This window comes from Setaria viridis, chromosome 9 (assembly GCF_005286985.2).
Source record: "Setaria viridis chromosome 9, Setaria_viridis_v4.0, whole genome shotgun sequence".
Taxonomy (NCBI): Eukaryota; Viridiplantae; Streptophyta; class Magnoliopsida; order Poales; family Poaceae; genus Setaria; species Setaria viridis.
In genome coordinates, this window is record NC_048271.2 from 2,238,056 (window position 1) to 2,256,241 (window position 18,186).

Genomic DNA, 18,186 nt, shown 5'->3' on the forward strand with positions numbered 1-18,186 from the left:
GTGGCACTCCTCAGGTCCTGGGTTCGACTCCCCGTGGGCGTGAATTTCAGACTAGGTTTTCTAGGCCTGCGTGAGAAGATCTTTCTTCTTAAGCCAAAGCCCCGGAGGCCGTCATACCCCCGCAGATCTAGTTTTTTTTTCTATCTCCACCCCATCCCCTTCTCCTACTCATCCTCGTTTTTCCAGCCTTGTTGAGTCAGTCCAGGTCCCCGGCCGCCTCCTTCTACTCTCTCCGACCAAGAGAAGGCGCGACGAGGACGAGGACACAGGGGACGACCACATCCTGGAGCCAGCCAACATAAGCTTCACTCGTGCCTTCTGCTCCAACTATTCTCGGTGAGTAACCCCCTCTCTCTTTCTCTAACAATCTCGAATCTGGTGTGATTTCTTCTTGGATCTGTGTTACTCGTCTATTACCTGAACATGTGTGCATGCTCGTTTAGGCTTAGTTCTCAGGCATATGGCTGCTACTGCTATAATATCCATTACTTAGCTCTCAGGTTCTGCTATCTGAAATATAAAGTTGAAAACATACCTCATTACAGGACATGTCAAGGCAAGTTTGTCAGTTATTTTATAAAACTCGAACAATTCTAGGATAGTTCTTGCTTCTATCCAGTGAACTTGGAAATCTATACAGTGTCAGCGTTCATGAATTCAGTATGCACTTGTCCTCAGTGCTCCAAGATAATGTGGGATTCTTGCATCTTCATGGGCATTTATTAATCAAGGTTATATAGATTGTGCAATACTCCAGCTCTACAGTTGTTTTCGTTAACTGCTCTCCTGAAATGAACTTTATGTATAACTCATCAATTTGCTAGTCACATACTACTGAAAGTCTCCACAATATGAAACTTGTTATCCGGGAGACATAACTATAAAAACTTATGCCGGCAGAAATGGTACATGCTGGTATATTTGGAATTGCTGAAATCCCTCAGACAACTACTGATGTCCACCAAAAGATAACTATCTTAGCTTGTGTCAGTCGAACGTCTGGCTAGCTCGATCAACATGAATTCATTCTCACAGTTTTCTTAAGGTCTTAGATGCTGTCATGCCAAAAAACGGAGCTCTGAGCAACAAGATGACTTGATGTCAATAAAAGCCTAAGAGCTATTATGATAACATGTCCATCTAAAATTTCCACCAGCTGCATCTTTCAAAATACGAGGCTTTTTAGGAATTGAGCTCTTCATCTCGAATTTGATAACATATCACATCCATGCAACTGCGATATGTCCCTAAATACTATCATCATCTGTTTAATATGGCTGATGAAAAAAGTGGTATACCAATTGCTCTTTACTTTCTGTCCAAGGTTGCTTTGATTCTTTTGTTGGATAGTTTCTTGTTCAGTCAGGGTTTCAGCTCTTGCACTAAGACTGCTGTCATTGACTGGAGATGTTTCACGGTATTTGTTTCCATAGCCATTTTGATCACATAAAGGCAGCAAGAAGGAATTGTCTTCCCCACTCGCCTATGCTTTCTTTCATATATCTGTAAGATTTAATTCTGATTTCATGCTGTCATATATTACTTATTGTGTTGCAAACCCGATAGCCATCTTTCCATTCTTTTCTCCTGCTTCATACTACTGAACAAAACTTTCTCCACTGATGCTTTCCTTTTGTTTGTGTTCTTAATTACTTTCACCATCTGGCTGTTTTGCTTGCATTTGTAGGTAGTCTAGTTTTCATTTCATTAAAGCTTGTTTGCAGCTTCTTTTCATAACACACAATTTGTTCATTTGTTAGATGGCTGCAGGCATCTAGGATTTGAGGGTTGAAGATGGCAAATGACTACTCTCCAGGAGGAAGTTCGTTCTTTTTTTTTAATATATGGACCTGTCTGCATAATAGCATGTAGTATTGTTGATTTCAAGATCCAAGACGATGATTTTTGTATTTGTAATGAGCAAATTAAACTATTTTGCAATTGTATGCATTATGTGCATAAATAGTACGTCTTGGGAAATTCGCTATCAGGTTTAGACCATGCATAGCTCTCTCCTCTCTTCTTAGGCATTCACATTAGGATTACATATGGACATGCACGTGTGAGTTTTCTTGAGCATTTGCACTCAATCTCCAGGGCTTTTAGTGTAGAGCAGCAGACCACAGTGCTTCGCAGTTCATACTATACTACTAAACCTGGCCAACATCAATTGCAGTTGACTGGCTTGAGTTGTGTTATGTTGCCACTTGCCTACTTCACTTGTATGCAAGTGACTCGCTTCAGGTGCAAGTGACTCGCTTCAGGCACAACAAAACGAGGAGAGGTCGAATTTAGCTCTAATGAGGTATTTATAATTCGACACAAATTCTTATCACCCTACTACAAGATACACTTCGTTCAGTCATTTAAACCTATATAAGTCTAAGAGGGTGTTTGGTTCTTTAGTTCGGATTAAAATTTATATCACATCGATATGTTGCCACTTGCCTACTTCACTTGTATGCAAGTGACTCGCTTCAGGCACAACAAAAAGAGGAGGTCGAATTTAGCTCTAATGAGGTATTTATAATTCGGCACAAATTCTTATCACCCTACTACAAGATACACTTCGTTCAGTCATTTAAACCTATATAAGTCTAGGGGGTGTTTGGTTCTTTAGTTCGGATTAAAATTTATATCACATCGAATATTCGGACGTTAATTAGGACTAAACATGAGTTAATTATAAAACTAATTACATAGATGGAGGCTAATTCATTAAGCCTAATTAATCCATCATTAGCACATGTTTATTGTAGCACCATATTGTCAAATCATGGACTAATTAGGCTTAATAGCTTCATCTCGCAAATTAGTCTCCATCTATACAATTGGTTTTGTAATTAGTCTATGTTTAATACTCCTAACTAAACATGTGAGCCTCATGTTCATTGATTCCTCATTGAAATCTGTTGTAACTTATAATTGTGATTTTAGACGAGTACTATAGACAACAATTAAAAACATGTTTCTGCAACAAAAACAAGCTCCTTGCAACAAACATGTACTTTCAATGTACTCATAATGATGATGTTTGAGTCATTAGTGCTCATAAAAGACAATGTCGTTTCATTGAGAAAGGTACCAAGTAACCATTAAAAACGAAGCAGAAGTACACTCTTTCAGTGCATTTCACTATGGATCTGCATTTCACTATGGATCCTGATCATTTAATTTCTGTTTATGTCTTCAAATCTGACATTTATATGTCTCTACTATTAGAAACCAAAATCACTCTTTGTATTAGAGTGCGCAGCAGAATCCGGTCCGGCCCGTTATACCCACAGACGGCGTCCCACTAGGTCCAAGTCCACCAGAGCCTGCAATAACGAAGACTTGCGCCTAACTCAACTCAAAAGACGATGGGCGAGGACTGCCCCCATCAATATGCTGTGCTCCCCCACCATCAATTTCTGATGTAGGACTAAATCTAACAATTCGAAGTACAGGCACCTTTGTGCCTTTCAGTTTCCCATACGCACGGGCAGATGGAAGAACGAAGAATAGCAGACATTGCTACAGCCGCGAGTGGAGGTAAACCGGCTCAAACGGCGTTCACCACATTTGCACCATGGTTCCCTAGCACAGGACCGCGACCAGAAGAAGGCCACTCGACATAAGCAGAGGAGGAAGAACAGAGGTGGAAGGCAGCAAGGAAGTTATAGCTTGACCCTTTTCCGTAATCCTTACCGTAGGGGACGACACGGCCTTGCCTGTTGCAGCCTGACACCGCGCCACGGCGCCCGCCACGTTCGCCCAGCGGGTCCGCCACCTCGTGCTTGCGACCGCCAGTCGACTGCCCACGCTGCACATGCCGGTTCCGCCGATCCCATGCCAGCGGATGTCGTGGACGTGCTTACACCAAAGCGGTGGTCGCAAAAGGCAGCGCATCCGAGGCTTAGCCCACTCGTGGTCGTGGATCTCTCCTTGCCTCTTCCGGGACACACAGGAGGCAGGCGCGCAGGCAGCGGGTCGCAAGTCTTTTCGGTGGCAAGCCGATCGAGGATGCTAATACTCATTTCCAACACTTTCTTAGCCTTTGTGACACCATCATAATGCACGGAGTCACCGGAGATGCCATCAGGCTCTGCATGTTATTAAGAGATGGTCCCGCCATCTACTGAAATACCCCAATGATTACAAAGAAAACAACTATAAGTCTTAAGCTCTCCTGTCCCTGATGCAAGCCAAGATAAGTTTGGTATGTTTGGTACAATATCCTTTGTTTTACCAAAAAGGCTTGCTGTGGATTTCATTTTCATATCATAATCATAAAACAGGTTGAGTTTAAAACGAAAAATTGTGGAATCTGATTATCTGGGCAGCACCCAAACGAATGGCGCAGCCAGCAGCGAGGCTGAAAAAGGAAGGCTTGTTTGATGTGCTATACATGGCACCAGAAAAAGCCATTTCACTTCCTTCAAGGCGAAAACTTTGAACTGACGGCTTGAGAGGAATATACTAGCGCTAAATCTGATGCAATTTCATAACCGATCTTAGCAATGTACAAACAAAGCAGGATGATTTGAGCACTGAACAGTCAGATGTTCACAATGAAATCAATGAACAATATAAGCTGCTCTGGAAACATACAAAACCATGACTGATATTCAACAAAACATCATTATACTGTAGTCATGATTTTACTTAGAAGACATACATGAACTGCTTGGATGTGCTTGTAAGTTTTAGTGCAATCCTTTCGAGTCTAAAGCTATTTCAACTGACTGTTTTCATGGCCAACCACCTGCACTCGTTCTGAGAACACAAATTCAGATTCAGAATGAAACGCGTGTAATGGTAGATCAAACAAGATGTTGGAACATCACCTGGTAAAAGAAATTGATTAAAATCATAACAAGGTTGAGGCATTTCTATACTAGAGTCAAGCGCGTACTGAAGCACCTCCCTGCATACTTAGGCCTTGTTTGGGAGGAGGGGCTAAAATTTAGCCTTGGGCTAAACTTTAGCCCTCTCAAATGTTGAGGCTAAAGTTTAGCCCTTGGGGTGTTTGGGTAAGGGGCTAAAGTTTAGCACTTATGTTGACAAAAGACCTATTTACCCATGTTGGAGGAGTGAGAGGGAGGAGAGAGAGAGGGGCAAGGGGAGGAATTTTGGAGGAGGGGGACCACTTTTAGCACTTTTAGTCCATTTTAGCACCTCTTGAGAGGCTAATGGATTATGGGGGGCTAAAATTTAGCCCCTCCATTTTAGCCTAGGTGTTTGGGAGGAGGAGAGGCTAAAAGTGACTAAAATGGGGGTGCTAAAATTTAGCACCCCCCTCCCAAACACCCCCTTAATAGGCTTGCTGTATAAACTGTGGTTACCCTACAAAAAATTGTAAAAACCGATGCATGGATTCCATATTGTTGTCAAGGACTCTACACATGAAAGCAGGATTCACACAATCACAGTTGATATTACACATTAAGCTAAAACATAGAAAAGCAACACAGAAACACCCGAGTGAAAAGGGTTTGTAGAATCACCAGTTATGATTACACATTAATTTCAAACATAGAAAAGCACACATTAACACCTTAGTGAATGCATAGCAAGGGGTCCTCATTATAGAAGTTTGGGAGTACAGTAAATTAAATAAAACACAGAAAAGAAACATTCACCTTATTGAAAACATAGAAACTCATCATCATGACATGATTTTAGCATTTTACAGCCAAAATACCACAGGATCATGACGGATGCATTCAGTTGATACTTTACTAGGCACCTTGTAGTATCGAACCCGACGATGTCGAATCCTTAAGTCACCCATCTTGTCATACTTGAGGGAGAAGGTCATCAAACGATACATGTAGCGACTGTGTTGGGGCACACATGTGCCTTCTGGCTTCTCAAGCAGCACCTGATCATCTTTGTCTTCCTTGACCTCCTGACAAGCTTTGTCTTCCTTAACCAAGACACACTCCACAAGGCAGAATTTGCGCTGGCACCCCAAGTAGATGAGGCTAGCGCTTACATGCTTTTCAGCTGGGTTCTTGCTGAACACCTTCTTCTTGCTAAGCTTCCAAGCAGGGGGACGATTGCTGGTGTTGGGCACGTCGCAGGCATAGATGTACCCAAAGGTCCCCTTGTCCTTGGAGAGCCCAACCAAGGCTCTCAGTTCAGATTCATAGTGTCCACGGCCAGTGAATGGCAAAGTCCAATCATCGAGAAAATTCCACGCACGGACTCCCGTTTCAAAGCTGAATGTGGCCGCATCTAAATCTTCACTCTTGATGCTGATGAGGATGGTATGTCCATGGCTGTGGGGGTGCATGGCATAGGAGGTGACGTCCATTATAGCGAACGGCGGCATTTGTAGGTCGTGCCAAAACCAGTGGTCCTTGCTATCAATATCAAATCCAGAACCATATTCATACAGCGATGAGTCACCACCACCAGATTCAGCATCAGATTGTTCCGGCGGAAAACGGCAGATCTCCATGGAGCCGGAGTCCAGAACGTATATCCTATCGTCACCGACGGGGAAGTAGATGGGAAAAGCCGGAGCGTTTGACTCAGGGCCTGGGAGGACGCACCGCGTGCGGACGTCAATGATCAAGTCCCCCCCCCCATGATCTTGGTGCCAAAGGCGGACGTGAAGTGGTGGGGATCCTCACGCGGCGCCACCACGCGCCAGAAAAGAGTCGGTAAGCCCTGCACAGCGCCTTCGTCTGAGTCGGCCGGCAACGACAACTTGCGGATGCTGTATCCAGAGTCCCAGTCATCACAGACAAGGTAAAGGCGCGGCTTCCGAGGCTTCGCCGTACTGCCGCCATCACGTTCACCGCACCGCCGCTTTGGCATCCTCGTTCCTTGCTCGCCGCCTTCTTGTTCTCGACTACCAGCGGGTGAACAAAGACTCAATTTTCCCGGATTATTACTCGTGGATCTGATGCCTGCTATTTGAATTTGAAGAAGCATCGATTTTAAAATAGAAACCAATCAGTCCCAATCCTCCTACTGCAACTCAATTCACAAATCCAGGGCAACGGAGAATAAAAGAGGATTACGCACCTATACAATCGAAGATGGTGCAGCGGCGGTTTGAGGGCGACCGAGAAGGAGAAGGGGGGATGGATTATAAAGGTAGGAAACCCTAGGAAGTTTCTGGTGGCCGCTGGAGCTGGAACTCATGGGCCGTTAGCAAATTGGCTCCGGTTAGGCCCACGGAAGCCCAGTCGAGAGCAAAACAATCGGCCCTTTTTGGCCTGATAGGTTGGCCGCACCGAGCTCACCGGATACAGCATGCAGCTGACCAGAACATTCCGCGCGCGATGCGCGCCCTACCGTGTCACAATTAAATATCTATATCTATATCTATATCTATATCTATACCTAATATTAAAGAGAGGATGTTTCTTTCAATCCTTCAACCGTCGTGGTCATTTTGCGAAAAAGTCCCTCAACTTCTTGATAATCAACCCGCAGTCCATTGAATAACGCTCCGCCAATTTTTTTCATCCGTCGTGGGTCCCACCTGTCATAGGCCCAGTCTCCTCCCGTCCGTCGCCTGTGCTCCGTCTCCCCCCGTCCGCCACCTGCGCGCCTCCCTCCCATCCCTTCCCCTCCGGCCGTTGCCACTGCTCCTCTCGCCCGCGGCTCCCTCTCCGCCCTTCCCCTCCGGCCGCTGTTGCTGTGCTCTCGCTTGTAGCTTCCTCTCCATCCACCTCTCGCGCCTGACTGTAGCGCCGCCGACCGTCGCTCCTCCTCACCATGGCGGCCAGCACGGCACCCGGACCTGACCGGCGTCTTGGGTTTGGCCACGGCCGTGGAGAGGGGGAGGAGGGAGAGTGTGAAGGGAGGTCCTCTCCCCTCCCCACCTCGGCAAATGAGGCACTGGAGGCGGCGACGGATCTGGCGCCGGATGAGGGAGCAGCGCTTGTGGTCACCGGAGCTGAGGAGGCTGAAGACGAGGGCAAGGAGCTCCTCAGGGAGGTCGGCGGTGCAGTCCTCCCCAGCGGCCTCATCGGACCCCTAGCGGGGGCGCCGCCTGCACCTCACAGTCGCCGTCCGTCGGGTCAATCAAGGGATGGTGGAGCGGCGGTCGGCGGGTGCGAAGGTGGCGGAGGAAGAATCGGAGGGGGGTCGATGGCGGCGGAGTGTGAGGAAGCGGAGGAGGGCCGAGACGGAGATGGAGTGGCGGCCGCAGCGTCGCGTGCCTGGAGGCGGCGGGGATTGCAAGCCGCTCACCCAGGTATAATCCCACCTCGCCAATTTACACCCGAAATCGCGGGCTTAAAATTCGGGATGCGGATACGGGTAATGTCTCTTAAACAGAGAAAAAGAAGCGGATCTGCGGCGGCCTGGTCGAGCCCAGCGGCGGCGGGGCGAGGGCGGCGTCTAGGGCGCGCAGCGCTGGGGAGGCGGTGGCCCTGGAGGTCGAGGGTGAGGGCCTTGAGGATGAGCGGCGCGGCGGCGCGGGGGTCGAGGGCGCCGCCGCCGGCGCTGGAGCCGGCGCTGGCGGAGGGCGGCGCGACGGGGACGCTTTGCAAACTTTGAACCGGGGGAGCTCATTCCATCTCCCAAGCCACACCTGTGGTGCAGGATTGTGATGTCAAAGGTGCTGATATGATGGAAATCGAGCCAGCTCCAGTTCGTAATGCTAAAACACTTTCCTCAGAAGAGTGCTGTATCTCCAGGAGTTGCAGAGGTTCCGGTCTTGTGCCGCTGCTGATCTTAGCCCATTTGAAAGCTTCTGAAGGAGCTGGGTCTCAAAATGATATGCACAATGATAGGTTGGAAACTTCTTCATGCCATGTTAATTCTGATTCCATCAAAACAGAAATCAGTGATGACCTACCAGTGACGCAATGCTCAGACCATGATCATAAGTATAGCTTATTCGGTTCAGTTACATCTGCCAATAATAATATAGCCAAAGTAATGAATGAATCGCTATTTAAATCGTTGCCTCCTGATACACCTCACCTTGATTTATTGGCATCAAGTCAGATTGAAGGAGCAGATTCTCTTACCTTAAAGTTCAAGGCAATATCGTCACTTGTGGAAAGAGGATCTGCGACTACTTTCTGCAAAGAAACAACACTCAAAGTCTTAACAAGCGCATTGATCAGAGCAACCGGACATCGCATATTGGATCTCAGAGGCAACGCGGCCATGCCTGGTCAGTTCTCCTTCTATCTAAAAGTTTTAACTTAATCATCATTTAAGTTGTTATGTATTGCTCCTGCTTGAGCTTTTATTAGTTCTCATACGATGTTAACTCCTGCTCAGCTTGTGAATTGTGATGATAGATTGTTTAGAAACTTACAAGGATTATTTTCATTTTGAGCTAATTAGCTTGACGAATTAGATATTACTTCTTACTGGTTTGTATTTGTAGTCTTGACAGCATGATACTTGCTCCTTATTTCCCAAGTAAATTAGGTGAAGTGAAACATGTATGAGAAAAAACCTTAACATCGTTATAATCTACAAAACTAATTTTACTCCAGTGAACATCAGGTCTAGAGAGAATGGGTGTGGAAATATTCTTCCTTTCATGTTTGGTTTATCAGTTATCAACCCCTGTTTTAAAATATCAATTCCTGTTTAACAAGTTTTCAGGTTCATGTTAGCTATCTTTTAACGGTGTCATGCATGTGATAGTATAAGATTTTTTTGTGGGAAGTCTTTACAGAGTGACATGTTTCTATGCGGTAGCCAAAGTGTTGGCTGGCACTGCTATGACAGGTGGAAACTGTACGGTTCAGGAGTACAAAAACAAAACATTGAACTTTATATGTTTATTTATTGCTGTGATGAAAATTATGTGTTTTAAGTTCAATTTTATTTTTAAACCCAAGCATTTATGTACTGAATTCTTAGTTGCACTTGTTTGTATTGATATTTTTTTGTAGATTGCTTCTCTATTTCTGGTAGTTCCTTTTGCTTTCGTAATTTATATGAATGGGTTTTATATCCTAGCTTCCATCACATGCTTTTGTCCTTTGAGACCGTATTGACCTATTCCTTCTTTTATTGCAGCTGGTAATTTAAGTACATTCTCGACTGCAGAAATGTCAGATGTTGCAAGCAAGTTATTTTCAGAATTTTTGATTAAGCGCTGCAGAAACTACTTGAAAATGCCAGCCCTGATTATAGATGAGAGAGAGAAGGAACGCTCAAGGTTTGTCAGCAAGAATGGCTTGGTTGATGACCCTGTTTTAGTCGAGAAGGAGCGGGTAATGATAAATCCATGGACACAAGAAGATAAGGAAATATTTATGGAGATGTTTGCTAAATTTGGTAAGAATTTCTCCAAGATCTCCAGTTTCCTTATGCACAAAACTACTGCCGACTGTGTTGAGTTCTACTACAAGCATCATAAATCAGACAGTTTCCGAGAAGTCAAGAAAGTTTTGGACCTTCGTCAACAACAACCTGCTAGCAATTTTCTCGGAGCAAAATCTGGGAAGAAATGGAATCCCGAGGCAAATGCTGCTTCTCTTGATATGCTAGGGGTAGCATCAGTAGTAGCTACCCATGGCCTTGAATATGCAAACAGAGTGGAGAAAATCTCTGCGAAATCCCTCATCCGGACTGCATATGGGTCCAATGTTTCTTTTGCGGCCAAAAAATCTTCTGACAGGGAGTGCATTGACAATGTACCTTTGCATGAGAGAGAATCTGTAGCTGCGGATGTGTTAGTGGGATCCGGCGGGAGCAGGCGGCGGCGGGGGAGCGGGGGAGCCGGGCGGCGGGGAGCGAGGGTGGGCAGCGGAGAGGTGGCGGCGGAGCAGGGGAGCCGGCGGCGGGGAGCCGGCGGCGGGGAGCCTGGTGTGTGGGGTGCGCATGGTGTGCGGGCGGTGGGAGTGGATGGGAGGTGTGCAAGGTGCGCCTGATGTGCGGGTGGTGGGAGTGGATGGGAGGAATGAAGGAACCTTAAAAATCGCTTATACAGTTGTCCACTATGTTGCGGGTTTGCTTATATAATCCTTATATACTCTAATATTAAAAATTGGAATGGTTGCCTGGTACGGTATATTATGCTTGTACTACATGGACAAAAATTGAGGTACTCAAGACCTTCAAACTATACTTTAACTGAAACATAATCTCATCTTATATCATACCATATCCACTGGGTAAACCACGTAACCGAAACAAAATGACCACAAAACAAAGAAGAAGAAAAAAGATAGAACCAACACGAACTGTAAGTTGGTTGGCTGAAACCACAGTTTCACATCTGATCACCACCCACACACGAAAACTTGTGGAGATGAACGGGACATTTTGTCCAGGTTGGAAGTCTCACATCTGATCACCACCCACACACACGAAAACTTTTGGAGATGAACGGGGTATTTTGTCCAGATTGGAAATACCAATCGAGACTAAAGGTCTCCTTTGAAAAACACAATGCGCGCACAATGTCATTAGTTTGAAAAACACAATTAATCTTTTACTATAGCAATGCACGGGCATTTTGCTATAATATTAAAGTGTGGTGACGTGGTAAATGTGTTTCTTTTCTGAACTTATAACACATTTTTGGACTACTAAACGATCTCGAATGAAAAAGTTGTCAACTCCAAAGTTTATAAAATCTCATCGAGCTCTAAAATTTTGATATAAAGTTTGTATTCATCCGAGATCGTATGTAAAAGTTTGTATTAAAAAAAATACAGCCTTCAAACTTAATCGTTCTCATCCTTAGCTTTGTTTCTATTTACGGAGCCCAACAACAGTTGCGTCGTCATACATCTTGACGCCGCTCCCATCGTAGGTCGCCTTCTACCGCGGTAATGGGACTCCGAATGGTGGTACGCCACTCAGAGCTGCCCGCTCCCGCTTCCGTCGGAACGCACGAGTTCCATGTGTGGGTCCCACGTAATAAACAGATAGCACCAAACCACCCACAAATGTCTTCTACTACTATACTTGCAAAAGGAGGACTACTAGGGACAACGCACCAACATATTGTGAAGCGAAACTAATATATTAGAAACAAGCAAATAATAACGTGAGAGCAAGTAAGGACCCGTAGCAACGCACGGGCATTTCTACTAGTAAGTAAACATAAGAGCAACAATCACTTGTTCCATCCACCTCAAATGGTAGATGCATGCACACCCTATTATAATTGTCAACTCATGAACATGAATTTTCATGGTGCGATAAAATGCCAATCATGTTCATATAGTTACCAGAAAAACATATACATTTACAAAACTATAATTCCAAGACCTTTATCTAGCAAATAAAGTTTATTGCACCAAGGAAGTGAAGATTATTCTAATTCTCCCCATAACTTTTTAATATTGCACATAGTAAGAAAAGGTATGCACCATAGCCTTCCTTCTTTAGAATCAGTTATGCATTGCTTCGGTCCTGTTTGGGAGGAAGGGGCTAAAGTTTAGCCCCCTCAAATAGAGTGCTAAACTTCAGCCCCCTCAAATAGAGTACTAAACTTTAGCCCTTTGGGATGTTTGGGTGGGAGGCTAAATTTTAGCACATGTGTTTACAAAAGACCCATTTACCCCTATTTTCTCTCCTCTCCTCTACCCCTCCTCCACTTCTTCCTGACGAAAATTGCAGCACTTCTCCCTGTGCTGCTCGCGCCCTACTCCTCCTCTGCGCCCATGGCGCCACTGCTGCCGGCTGCGACGCCGCGCCGACCCGTCCATTTCGCTCCCTCGCCGGCGAGGCGAAGGCGAAGTGCGGCAGGGTGCCGAGCGGAGGAGAGAGAAGGGGGTGCGGGAGGGGCAATGGGTGGGGTAATGGGTGGAATTTTAGATAAGGGGGGCCATTTTTAGCCCCTTTAGCCCATTTTAGCACCCCTTGGAGGAGCTAATGGATTTTTGGGGGGCTAAAGTTTAGCCCCCCTATTTTAACCCTTCTGTTTGGGAGGAAGGGGCTAAAATCTGGCTAAGATGGGGGCCTAAAGTTTAGCACCCCCTCCCAAACACCCCCTTCCTCCATGACACGTGAACCTACAACAACAAAAAATTATATGTTAAGCATAAATAAAATTATTGCTGTCATATAAAAGAAATGTAACTTACAATTGGAAGAATTCAGCCAGATAGGAGGGAATATTAGTTTCCATACATTCTGCATAGAAGTAATAGAAAACAAAACAAAGCAAGACTGATAATTAATTAGTTTCCAAAGTTCAGCCGGACAGCATTGCTGCTCATGAAGCATGGTAAAGTGCGATGCATGGGGCCTCCTAAATTTCATATCAGGACCAGTATACCTTATCAGGTCAAAGCGCCAAAATAGGCTCTCTAGATAACTTCGCTTAAGCCAAGTTGCAAATTAATATGGATTTAGAGGTTACTCTCCAAACTCCAAGCTTCGTGTGCAGATCATGTCGCTGTGGCATCCCAATGATCCTCTCAGTCTACCAACTGGAATTTGCACAACACCACAAACTAAACGAAATAATAACATAACGTTGTATAACGTTTATCCTGCAAAGGGGAAGAAATAACCAGCTCAATCTTCTTTGCAAGTCCACTTTTCTTCCTGTGCTCCCAGAGACCATCAATCTACAACTTGAGGATAAATATCGTCAATAAATAGCAATAAGTGCAGCAAGCAGAAGATGCATATATCTTCCAGAAGAGCCATTGCTATATTGTTTGTGAATGAAGGAACCTTGATGTAACAGTAGGAATCCCAATCAACAAAAGATATGCAGGCAAGAAAGATTCTCAAAATAAGATTCATTGTTTACCTGCCTCAGGTGCACATATACAGCATGTGGCAAGAAAAAGTAAGATATCATTATGGTTCAGGCATCCTTTAAAGCAGTAAAGAAACAGACCATTACACGATGTCTTGATAAAATTTAAGTGTTAGCAATTAACCTAAGTCAGAACTGCGCTGCACATTCATTCTAATTTCTGCACATTCATTCTAATTCTTTACCCTACTGACTGAAACATTGTTTATATGGATCGAATTTGTCAAGTTAAAGCAAAGGGACCTGCCATGTTCTAGCACAAAGGAGATGAAAATATAGGAATCACTGTGCTCCAAGCTAAGAAATACCACAGATATCACACGAGAAAGAAAAAAATAGTCCCTAGAGCAGTCCTATACACCAGAGAAAATGCAGTGCTAAACAAATACTCTGATCCCAAATTCCAATACCAGTCATCTCAAGTTACAGAATCTATGTAGAACAATAGATACGGTTAGTATGAAAAACGTGAACCTGCTCATCTCGGACGCCTCGCGCAAGGACGTGGAAAGCCCACCAACTCCATCTCCGGCATAGCAAAACTACAGCCACAACAAACGGTAGATAATTAGGCGCAGGCAAAGCATATCTCTAAACGTAGTCTGGATGCAGGAAGGCTCTAAAGCAAGCCGTGATGCCACTGTCTTGAATAAAAGGAAGCAATATTGATTGTAGTTTTGTATATTCCTTATCTCTCTGCCTAGATTCATTTACATGGCCACATGGAACAAATATTACTACCTGCAGGAGCGCAGATCAGCCGACACCTCACTAGTAGAGAACTGACTCATGTTCTTGATCTCGCGATCCCCTCTCCTACAAATCTACCACCTAGGTAACCTCCTAGTGGACTGTCGGGCTACTAAATTCGACAGTTGGTGCGCCAGGTAGGGGAGATCGTGAGATCTCGGTGCAGCTCGATGGCATATGGCACCGGCGTCGTCTTCCCCAATGGCATGAAGGACTTCATCGCCAACCCCATCAACATTCGCTTTGGCACGATGCCAGTGGATGCCGCCGCTCCGGCCGTCAACCTAGCACTCTCCACCGACCCCACGTCCGATGGATCTGCGTTGGAGGAACCGGCTCTCCAGCCGACTGTTGTCACCTTGCTGTCTCAGCAGGTCGGCAGACTCACTCTCACCACGGGGATTCCCAACCTCCTCCCGAGAACCCGCCCACCCACACCTAGTGATCTGATCGCGGGACAATATCGCATCAGCAGTGCCATCGCGGAGTCTATCAGCCTCTTGAAGAGGCACTGTGTCCTACCAGGTCGGCGCAGGGTCCGCCCCGCGCTCCCTTCAGCCTAAAGAACTTGGCCAGCTCGTTCTCCGCACGGCTGCCCAACCTGTTTTAGATCTGATCTGAAGGAACACCAGAACCCCCCTAGTTCCCGGACTATGGTGTGTTCCAGGTGCCTCGCATCACCTTAACCCCAAACTCTTACATGGAAGAGGGCGACAACTACTCCACCACACCAGATCGCGAAACCATCGTGGTCTTCGCCGACGATCCACCCGTGGATGGCGAAATCAAGTTGGCAGAAGGACGGCGTGAACAACTAAATGCCAACCGTGCATGCCGCCGACAGCAGGAGCAGGCCAACGCCACGCAGTAGGCCCAGCCGCAACAACATGGTCTCGATCGATAGCTGCCCCCCACGGGCAACGACGCGCCTGGCGTAGATCAAGAACGCCAGCTTCCCCCAGAAGGAGGCGATGCCGAAGCTCACCGCGATCACGACCGCAGATGACGCCGGTGCCCTCTGTGTGCTCGGGACCTGCAAAGGGACTTCGAGAATGCTGGCCACGATGTTTTCAACACCCCCTAAGCCAACCTTGGGGCAGTCTTCGCTGAATCAGATCACCTTCCGGAAACCAATGCCACTCGCCGGCTCCATGCCCGTATTCGCACCGCCAACGCCCAGCTCGAGGACCAAGCGTGCAGCCGGTCGTCTGGATCCAGATCCACATCAACCCGGCACTCCCGAAGCCGGACTGCTCGTAGCAGATCTGGCCATCATCATGGCAACCGCGGAACCATGCAGGAGGTCAGCTAGACCCCGTCTGCGAGGAGGAGGTGGAACAAAATGTCAACAGCGCCAACCCACCGTCCAACGATGCAAATCGCCCGGCCAACAATGCCAGCCCACCATCCAATGATGCAAATCGACCGGTCAACGGAGCTGACCCACCTCCTTACCGCAGCAACCGCAATGACCAGCGTAACCGCGGTAGAGGGGACCGCCAGCCCGACCTTCGGGAACAACTCCGCAATGGGCGCGAGGGGCGCGACGTACGCGACGACCTAAACAAACGACACCACGAGCGCGAGGAATCCAAGCTCCATCGTTGCACCGAGTATGATCATGATTACGGTGCCCTCGGGGCCATAAACAGGATCCCTCGCGACGTAGAAGCATAGGATCGCAAACGCCATGAAGAAGAACTGCGTCACCGCACTGACTACGACTACCAACATGGCATGCCAGAAAATGCCTACGCCCACCCCAAGCATGGCAACGACGACCGCCTCCGGGTGTAACCGGTCGCCTACAACCTTGATGACGGTGAAGACATGGCGATCGATGGCTTCGCCGCCTTCACCGAGCGACTGAAAGTTGTGGAATGGCCCGGAACCTTCAAGCCGGCCATCAACAAGTACGATGGCCGCTCTGACCCTAGCATCTGGCTAAGGACCTACAGCACCGCGGTTAAGGCTGCAGGCGGCACCTACGACTAGATGGCCGCCTACTTCCCAGTGGTCATGGGCCCTGCGCCCCTCCTGTGGTTGGAAAACCTCAAGCCAGGTAGCATTGACTCGTGGTGTCAGCTCTCTAGAGCCTTTACCCAAAACTGCCAGGCTACCTACGCCGGCCTGGCAACACCGACAACCTCGGCCGCATCCGCTAGAAGAAAAAAGACTCTTCGAAAGTACACCAATTGCTTCTTCGAGAACCGCAACAAGCTCGCTGGTGTCGAGGATAGCGATGTCATCAAGTACCACCGCACTGGTCTAACCAACCAGGTTTTAATCTACAACTTTGTTAAAAACCCTACCCTAAAATCTGGTCTAGAATTTAAATTACAAATTGCCAAAGAACCTTAATCAATTCTGGTTTCAACACTGAGTTTTTAAAGGAACTTTGATTTGCTCTAGATTTGATTTTAGTTTTTGAACCTCTTCCACTTCAATCCAACAAAGTGTTAATAAGAAAAGTTGTTAAAAAGGTAAAACTCTACAAGTTTTAGTTTAACAAAATTTTAAGTTCTTATATAAAAATTCAAGTTTTGTATTAATCCTCTTTTTGCGCTAATTAACGGCAAAATTGACTTTTCACTTGCTAGATTAGTGTCTAAGCAACTTATTTGAGCTTAACCAAGTTTAGCTTATCTAGAGTTGTTACAGGGCAACGCGGAGCAGGGAGCTCCATGGCGGGCTCGCTCGCCGGCGTTGGAAGCAGAGGAGCGGGTGGAGGGGAATGGCGCAGGGAGCGTCTCTTGCAATGCATTTGCTCCTTTTATGAGGCTAGGGCGAAGCGGGGGAGTGAGGCAGGGGTTCTGGCGCTAGCGGATGGGACCGGAGGGGAGCGGAGGGAGAAGGACAGGGCAGCCGGCAGCCGGGCATTAGTGGAGCTTCGCGGCGTGCCATTGGCTGCATAGCACAGAGCTTTGAGGAGAATCTCCTGGCGATTGGCCTGGGGAGATAGGAAGCGCCCTAGAGCGGCTTTGCCGTGCAAAGGGATTGGCGAGCTGCGGCACTGTTGGGTCATGTCCAAGGTGCCGGTTGGCGGAGGGAGCTCGGCCCATGGCCAGCGATGTCATGGTGGGCGATGGCATCCGCGGGCAAGTGTGGGCAAGGCACGGAGTGGGCGAAGGAGATACCGTGCCAGGGGGAGAGGATAAGCACGGTGCAGGACTGGGCAGCTTGCCCTCGTCCTGTCTCATCGTGGCCGTGGTTGGGCGAGGCGAGCTCATCAGTGGAGCAACACCAAGCGGCGGCGGCGCTCTAGGTGTCGCGGAGCGCGCGCTCTAGCGTCGCGGACGAACGTGCAAGCGTGCGAGGAGCCGAGGTCTAGGCGCGTTTTTCTCGGAAAAATTCAAATGAAGTTGCATATCTCCCAATGTAACACTTGTAGTTCAAACTACCCTCTAAAAGTTCTAGAAAGTCACTAGGCACAAATTCGAGCTAAATTGAGAGATATTTGGTCTCGAAGTTTGTGGGAATGCTGGGATTTTAGACTTAGCTGAAAATCGAGTTTTAGGCTGAGTTGACAGTTTTGGCTGATTTTAAATCAAAATTTGAAAGGGTTCTGTTGAGTTTAAACTATAGGTATCCTAGAAACATAAAGATTACCTGAGAGTCGGCACGGATGAATCTGATCCCCTTTCCTGGGTATATCTTGGCACCACTGAAACGGCATAGCTCTGTCCTGTGTTGACACAATTTATCAAATAAGTAATGGTTTTTGCATTTTATGA

The 18,186-nt window shown here is 46.8% G+C and overlaps 1 protein-coding gene and 1 long non-coding RNA gene across 2 annotated transcripts in view; both read right to left on the reverse strand.

The window, feature by feature from the left end:
• LOC117837432 (large ribosomal subunit protein eL24) overlaps positions 1–18,186 on the reverse strand; it is a 92,745-nt gene that overhangs the window by 74,525 nt on the left and 34 nt on the right. Inside the window, exon 2 of the mRNA XM_034717054.2 lies at positions 18,062–18,137. Coding sequence (XP_034572945.2) covers positions 18,062–18,137 — 76 coding nt within the window. The remainder of the gene's footprint in view (positions 1–18,061; positions 18,138–18,186) is intronic.
• Positions 5,453–7,068, reverse strand: LOC140221387 (uncharacterized). Its single transcript, XR_011897157.1, has 2 exons — positions 7,021–7,068; positions 5,453–6,905 (listed from the first exon to the last, which is right to left on the reverse strand). It is a non-coding gene; the product is annotated as an uncharacterized lncRNA (long non-coding RNA).